Source organism: Sinocyclocheilus grahami, unplaced genomic scaffold, assembly GCF_001515645.1.
Source record: "Sinocyclocheilus grahami isolate Dianchi unplaced genomic scaffold, SAMN03320097.WGS_v1.1 scaffold2474.1, whole genome shotgun sequence".
NCBI lineage: Eukaryota > Metazoa > Chordata > Actinopteri > Cypriniformes > Cyprinidae > Sinocyclocheilus > Sinocyclocheilus grahami.
The window spans coordinates 8,414-17,068 of record NW_015507653.1 but is presented as its reverse complement, the minus strand read 5'-3'; the positions used below and the strand labels follow the sequence as shown (position 1 = coordinate 17,068).

At 41.0% G+C, this 8,655-nt stretch overlaps 1 protein-coding gene across 1 annotated transcript in view; it reads left to right on the top strand.

Moving 5' to 3' along the window:
* LOC107575122 (leucine-rich repeat and immunoglobulin-like domain-containing nogo receptor-interacting protein 1) overlaps nucleotides 1–5,701 on the top strand; it is a 6,572-nt gene extending 871 nt beyond the window's left edge. Inside the window, exons 2-3 of the mRNA XM_016261537.1 lie at nucleotides 2,447–2,519; nucleotides 3,367–5,701. Coding sequence (XP_016117023.1) covers nucleotides 3,379–5,196 — 1,818 coding nt within the window. The 5' untranslated portion in view covers nucleotides 2,447–2,519; nucleotides 3,367–3,378 and the 3' untranslated portion in view covers nucleotides 5,197–5,701. The remainder of the gene's footprint in view (nucleotides 1–2,446; nucleotides 2,520–3,366) is intronic.
* The last annotated feature ends 2,954 nt before the right edge of the window (nucleotides 5,702–8,655 follow it).

Below are 8,655 nucleotides of genomic sequence, written 5' to 3'. Positions count from 1 at the left end.
GTGTGTGTGTGAGTGAGTGAGTGAGAGAGAGAGTGTGTGTGAGAGAGTGTTTGTGTAGAGAGAGAGTTTACTTCATTTTTATTTACTGTAACTTTAATGAATAACTTCATTCTGTCGATGATGACACTGATCTTTCTCTCAGAAAGGCTTCACATTAAGACCTCAATTTCTCCATCTTATTTATTTATTTATGAATGCAGTGTTAAATCCGCAGATTTGTCTTCCACCCGCGGCTGAACTAATGCGCGATGCTGGCTCGAATCCACGCTCGTGTTCTCGTAAATAAATCCGCCCGCGCGCACATGGATGCGATGAAGCGAGAGAGAGAGAGAGAATATTTGGCATTAGAAATATTTTTGCATTGTGACATTAATGAAAAGTGAGCAGCTTTACTCCCATTTTTTGTTGTAATGCAAACAAATAAATTGATTGCTAAATGTTATGTTATATAAATGTATTATTGGTGATAAATTAATTAATGTATTTACAATTGTGAATGTACCATGTGATTTGTTATCCTGCATTTCATTTCCTAACATAGAAAATCCTTGTCTCCAGACAGACTGAGCCAGAGTTGAATTACCGAGATCCTGAAAATAATCTCACAATGCAGAGGCTTCTCCAGTTTAATGCATATATACTGTATGTAAACATCTCTATATGTGCAGTTTTGATTTATAATAGTTTTTATTATATAGTGTTTTTAACTTTTATTCAGTTTTTAATATAAATGTATATATATATAGTGCACATAAAAATCTAGCATGGTATGAAATCTATACGCGTGTGTCTGTGTATATATGATATAAAATGCCCTAGTGACTGACCTTTGACCTTTAATGCAGGTCTGGCCTCAGAAAGCTGCTGGTTTGAGCTCAGTCTCAGTCTGTAAGGAACTGATCGAGCTGTGCTTTGTTAACACTGAGTCTGTTCAGTGTTGGGGGACGCTACTTTAATAAAGTAATGCATTACAATATTACAATACTTCCTAAAAAAGTAACTGAGTATGATACTTTTGCGCTGCTTTTTCTCATCTGGCTTGGCTTCAGTTCCTCTCTTCAGAAACAATACAAGACCCACAAATGTTATGTTTATCTTCTGTAAAGTAAAGTTTGCTCATTCGTTGAAGGTCAGCAGCAAAAACACTGGTATGGAATTAAATACACACTAACACACACCCTAACTCACTCACACACACTAACACACTCACACACACACACACTAACTCACTCACACACACTAACTCACTCACACACACACACACTAACTCACTCACACACACTAACTCACTCACACACACTCACTCACACACACTAACTCACTCACACTCACACTAACTCACTCACTCACACACACACACACACAGACACACACAGTCAGTATTATTTTATTATCTCTGAAATAATGTTATATTTAAAAAAATATTTTAATTTAAATGTAAATTTTTTTAATTTGAGTGATTTTGGATGAATATGAATGACTGTTGAGGTCAGAAATACATGTGCATGCAGGGAAGGTTTGACATTCATTCACATAGTGCTGCTGTTGTAATAATAACAAATGAGTGAATCTAATCCTGAGCAGTGGTTTTCTCGTCGCATCTGCGATGGTCTTTTAAAGGCATGAAGTTTACAGCCTCTTGAGCACTTTTAAAGATGCTTAACGTGCTGCAGTAAACAGACAGATGAACGTTACAGTCATTTGAAGAGTAGATTAGACTGGACTTGTGCATTACATATGCTCTGAGCACACACACAGATCTCATGTCTGCTCACACTCACACACACACACTCTCACACACACACTCACTCGCTCACACAAACACACACTAACTCACTCACACACTCTCTCTCTCACTCACACACAAACACACACACTCACTCACTCACACACACACACACACTAACTCACTCACACACACACACACACTAACTCACTCACACACTCTCTCTCTCTCACTCACACACACACACACACACACACTCTCTCTCACACACACACACACACACACTCACTCTCTCTCACACACACACACACGCACACACACTGATGGACGCGTGCTGCGTCTCTGGCAGGGCTCCATGTTTTGTTGTGCTTTAATGCGTTTAACATTCGGTTATGCAAACATGCCGCTTGGAGTCCCGGACGATCCCACAGAGACACGCACACGCTCTCCGATCATGCATCTGTTCCTCCTGCACGCGTGAACGACTCCCACCGGGCCGCCTTCAGACTCATCAACAGATCCGGAGAGCAAGGAGCTCTTGTTCTGACCTCTGACCTCTCAGTGAATCTGAGTCCACATGCAGCGACACTCGTCACGTTACGATCTCAAACTCATGATGCTTTATGTGTGAAAACATGCAGCCAGCCCGTCCAGTATTAACATGACATGTGAAATCTGAAGCATTGAACTAACTCTCTCCCTCACTCTCTCTCTCTCCAGGCTGTGAGCGGGCGATCAGAGGCTTTCTTTGGTAATTGTTGGTAATGAGAAGGAGCAGCCCCTCTGCCAGCTGGTGAGTGTTTGCACAGATTGACTGATATGTGATTTATTCCCTTTATCAGGCTATATAGACTTTAAATAAAATGTTTAATTCAATAAAATGGATTACATATGCAATGATATATTATTTAATTGCAAGTCAGTGTTGAGAAATCATTACTGAGCATCAGTTTATCACTCCTGCCATTCAAATCAACGATTTTTAAAGTCTCTTCTGCTCAGCAAGCCTGCATTTTTTTATTCAGAAAAAAACAATATTATGAAAAATTATTCTAATGTAAAACAGCTGTTTTCTATGTGAATATATCTATTAAAATAGAAAACCATTATATTAAATTGTAATAATATTTCACAATATTACAGTTTTTTTCTGTATTTTTTATTAAATAAATGCAGCCTTGACGAGCAGAAGAGACTTCTTTAACACATTAAAAATATTACTGATCCCAAACTTTTGAACAATCACACTAAATATGTTAAACTGACATTTGAAAGCATTCTCCAGTTTTATTCAATAGTGGGTTTCATCAGGGAGCAGCTTTTTTGCACTTCTCACATAGAGCAAGTTCAGAGCAAGTTTATTTTATTTCAAGTAATAAAAAGTTTGGTTTTAGCTTTGGTTAATTATAATAACCCAAGGGTTTGGCCATGCATATATCATAATTCATTAGCAGTTGTCGTGCGGTCAAACTAGACTTTAAACATCCCAAAATATTTCGGAATATGAAAAAAAAAGTGTTAAAATATAGTATTGACTATATTTCTCTTTGTGCTGAGCCAAAAAAGTCAACTACTACTACTAGCAAACGTAGTTTCAATGTTTAGATTCAAAAGTTGAAACTGCAATCTTTCCCCTGTAGGCGTGTCTCCAGATGTGTGTGGCTGCTGATTGGAGGAGGCTGTACTGGTGGGTGGTCCTCCAGTGGGTAGTGGGCATGGCTTTATCAGCGCCCTGCGCGAAGCGCTGCGACTGTTTGCCAAAGCTCCTGATAGCGAACTGTTCATCAAGACATCTGTCTTCCGTTCCCTCGGGCGTTCCTGACAACACCCAGATGCTTAACTTGACCGGTAACCACTTAAAGACTCTGTCCAGGCGGCAGTTCTCCGGCCTGACGCAGTTACGCGAGCTGGACCTCAGCGGTAACGAGCTGACGGGGATCGAGGTTGAAGCCTTCGCCGGCCTGCAGTACCTCCTCGCGCTCAGATTATCCCACAACCGGCTGAAGATCATCCCGGTCGGAGCCTTTTCCGGCCTCCCCAACGTTCAGTTTCTGGACATCAGCCAGAACGAGATCTTGGTGTTCCTGGACGACATGTTCCGCGAGATGCCGAGTCTCCAGAAGCTGGAGGCCAGCGAGAACGACCTGGTGTTCATCTCCAGCCGCGCCTTCAGTGGCCTGGCCAACCTGCAAGAGCTGAACCTCGACCGGTGCAACCTGACGTCGGTGCCAATCGAAGCCCTGTCGCAGCTCACCGGACTCGTGCAGCTGCGCTTCCGCAGACTCGGACTCACAACGCTTCCCAACAACTCGTTCCGCCAGCTGGGACGCTTGCGGGATCTGCAGGTGACTCACTGTCCTTGGTTGGACTCGTTGGCCGCCAACAGTCTGTTCGGACTCAATCTCACATCGTTGACGCTGAGCCACTGCAACCTGAGCGCCGTACCGTATTCCCCGCTGCATCACCTCGTCTACTTGCGATACCTGGACTTGTCCTACAACCCAATCACCACCATCCTTTCCAACCTCCTTGGGGATTTGCTACGACTCCAAGAGCTGCATCTAGTCGGTGCCGGGCTCCTACGAATAGAGCCTGGCGCTTTCCGCAACCTTGCATTTTTCTGGCTCCTCAACGTGTCGGAGAACCGCCTGGCAACCCTGGAGGTGTCGGCCTTCCACTCGGTCGCTGCTTTAGAGGTCCTTCGGTTTGACGGGAACCCGTTGGCATGCGATTGCCGGCTTCTCTGGGTGATGCGCAGATGCCCGTGGCTTCGCTTCGAAGGGCGCTCGCCAGCTTGCGTCACACCTGTGCAGGTGCAAGGCAGGACTTTCGGTGACTTTACGGAGGCTGAGATTCCCAGGGTGTTCACCTGCCGGCAGGCTCGCATCCTTACTCGTAAACCGCAAGACGTTCGGACGGAAGAAGGCCATACGGTTTTGTTCTTCTGCGCGGCCGACGGAGACCCGGCGCCGTCGATCATTTGGCTGAATCCCAAACGCTCGGTGCTCACCGGCTCAGGTCGGATTCGCACGCTCGCCAACGGGACACTTGAGGTGCGTTACGCACAGGTACAGGATAGTGGGTACTATCTGTGCATCGCTTCGAATGCCGCGGGGAATGACAGCATCTCGGTGAGCCTGCGGGTGCGAGGGTTTCCGGCGTCCACTCGCAACCGCTCCGGATCGTTCTTTCTGGAAGGCTGGAGCTTCGCGTCCGGGCAAGCGGCGGTCAACGGATCGCAGCCGTTTCCGTTCGACGTGAAGACGCTGGTGATCGCGGTTACCATGGGGTTCCTGTCGTTCCTGAGCTCGGTGGCCGTCTGTTTCATCTTCATGTTTTTCTGGAGTCAGAGCAAAGGGCAGATCAAACACACGGCGACTATCAACTTCGTGCCGCGCAGCGCTGCGACGGCGTCTGGAGGCGGACGCACGACTATGGAGACGGGCAGGTTCACCATGAAGCTGATCTGAAAACTACAAGCATGAGATGTTTGAGGTGCTACTAGATATCCAGAGTTTTCCCATAAGCATGAGGGTAAGATGTATGAAACTTGTTGCCTGAATGTTGGTCACTGCACAATATTGCTTTTTGTCTTGTTTCCCAGTACAAACATTCTTAAATTTAGATACTTTTAGTGGAGATGCATAATGACAGAAGAAGTGAGTGCTTAAAACATGAACAAATATCTGCCATTGGGACATTAAGAATTGGCTAATTCAAAGGGTAAACAGGATGATTTTTTAGATCTCATTGGCAGATATTTGTTCCTAATTTTAAAGGTGCGGTATGTAATAGTAACAGCTAGTGGTTGAAATGAGTACTGCAGTCCAAATTCATACTGTTGGAGAGTTTTCTTCCGCTCCCTCCTCCTCAGACTCGACGCTCACATGGTCAAGTCAAGTTTAGGTTGTACAGCGCTTTTTACGATACAAATCGTTGCAAAGCAACTTTACAGAAAATTAAGTTTCTACAATATTTAGTAGTAGCTGTGTATCAGTGGTGACTGTCAGTTTATGTACATATGGCAGAAAAATCAATTAAAGACGTGTAGTCAAACAGATGATGAACACTATTAACCCGTTTAATCCCAAATTTTTCACAGGCATGAAAATATATTGGATATGTTTTATGGTCGGTCACAAACATGGGTTGCCAGATTGAGGATGCGCGACACGAGCGAGCGCAATCGTCAATGGAAGGTGATGAGCCTTAGTTGATTTATCCGTGTTTAAATACGCCTCTGGTCATAAGCTGAGGCTCTTTAGGTTCGGGTGGAATCTGCGCTCTCTGACTCGGTTCGTTTGCTAGCTTCCATGGCTCGAGTACGCTGTGTTTTCCACCAACTGGCAACCCGGGCTGTCGAGATCCTATTGGGTGAACTGGCAGTGGGCGGAGTCACACAGACAAAACAAAAACAGACATTCCGACACGGAACGCACATTTCAATGCAGAATAACTGGCTGGAGCGTTGTTGTTTTTTTTGTTGAAGAAACAAGTTTGTGAATTTAGCATGTTTCCCAAATACATATTACGGTATTTTTATGTATTAGCACAGTCAAAAAATTACCTACAGCACCTTTATCCCCTCCTATTGTTTCACGGGTCGTTTTGACCCATGTTTGATTTTAAAACTGCTTCTCTAACAAGCCACAATAGAGGTTTTCTGTGCTTACATGAATCTTTAGTGTTGATTTGCTTGTGAATTGCATGGAAACCAATGCGGGTCAATTTGAAATGCAACACACGTCACAAACTCACTTCATATCTTAATTTAAGGACGTTTAGATATTTGTACTGGAAAACAAGACAAGCATACAGAGAAGTTTACTGACGGTCCATGCTTTTCCTCTTTTGCACGTCTCACGTCTGCAGAACTCGCTTTGGTGTCTCCAGTTATTTGAGTTTATTGTTGAGTTTGGGTTAAATTTACTTGTCATTTGGATATCACTGTGATTTCAAGTTTGTAACAATGTGAGATAATGAGTTTGAAACTTATTTTTGAGGCTTTAAATCAGATGATTTTATCATGAGCTGCATGAACGCATGTGTGAGACGCTCTGATCACATTATTAGCATCTATAAACCAGAGAAAGTAAGCAATAACGAAGCTTTAATTGAACAGATAAGCACAGGAGAAAAGATCTCAGGTTAGTTCAACTCAGGTTGACCAGCCTCAATCACGTTCAGTAAATCCTGAAGTCATTATATGATTAAATGACAGAAATATTGAATGCGCTGCATCTCAGGATTGTGTGAATGTCTGGAACGATTGCACGTGTTTTTGTTTGTTAATATTGCTGATGACGCTGTTCTTGCTTTGGAAAATCACTCTTTATGTATTTATGCATACATGGCTTTAACTGCTTTATGCAATCCACCTCAAAGCAATAGTGTCCCATCATGCACTGCTGTTTATTAGCATAAACGATTGTTTATAAAAGTGCTTTGTTCTTGAACTCTTATGAATCTCATTTTAGTGAAGCGTCTCATGTCTGTCATTTGTTTCAAAAATGTCATATTTTTTATTCTGTTCTAAAGACTGTTTGAAACGTACTAGAGTTTGAGAACAGCTGCGTTCATTTGTTTAAATATTAGTATTTTTACGGTTCTTTTTTCACTTTTAAATGATCCATTTTTTTTAATCTTAATGTCTGTCCTTTTATTTAATAACAATGCATCAGTTTTGCTAATTCTGTAAGAAGTGGCTGCCAGAAGCATTAAAGTTATGTTGAAATGATTTGTCTGATTCAAGTGTTTTTTTTTTTATCGTAGATGAACTGAATCATAAGAAAAAAAATGCATAAACTTAAAATACTCATTTTATCATTAGTTGTATAATATCTGTAATACATTTTCAGGTTTCTGAATGTTTACAGGTTTAACAAAGAAAATGCTTTCATATATATATATATATTTCCCCAAATGTTATGAATGTGTGTATATATATATATATCATCACTTTCTATTTAAATGTTCCTAATCACTCAGGTCAACTTAACATACGAATATAATTCAGTTATATTTTTACTCATAATAATCTAGGGGTGCCAATAATTTTGGCACTCATATTTTTGAGCAAATAATATTTCATTTCACATTAATTTGACTTTCACTTGCATTTCTGTCAATTTTCTGAATGAAAGCTTAAGAATAAACAACAAAGACATTTCTTTCTCATATTTCCCAAAGAAGCCAATATTAATGAAAGCCACATCAGCGCTCTCTTCATTCTGTTGTGATTCGCTCATGTTTTAATCTACAGTATATAAACTTGCTCTCGATCACGTCCAGTTAATCAGCTTAGAGCAGAACAACAGGCTGCACAAACACAGCTCGAGAGCTCAACCGTTAGATGTTTAATAAAATGAAATGAAGCGCATGTAAAATACAGTTTTAAACATCAATATCTGTATCTCCTCTTACAATGGTCCTCAGAGGTCATTGGCTTCAATGTATGTAAAAGAAATAATGCAATTGAAAAAAATTGTAGTAAAATATTTCTGAACTGATTTTAATGACCAGTATATATATATATCAAAGATGTTAAGAAGTCCGCATCAAAAGAAATGAAGAAAAGTGATTTCATGTCGATAGAAAGCACACTAAATGTAACTAAAGTGTCGACTTTTAAGGTTCCAAATAAGTTTTTGGAGAATAAAATGTTACAATTTGGTTGAAATAATGTTACGTTGTCATTCAGTGGAACACAATATTTATGTAGAAATTCAAACATGTTTATTCTGACTTGTACATATTAAAATATATAAAAGAATAAGAGAGCGTATTACATTTTATTGTGTTTTAAATTAGTAAAATATTCTTACTGACCAATGGGCAAAACCTAGGATAGAGGCACATTTAATAAATGTAAAATTACGACTAATTAGTATCTGGGGTGAAAGTAATTAGTCTTTTAATGTGTCATAAAT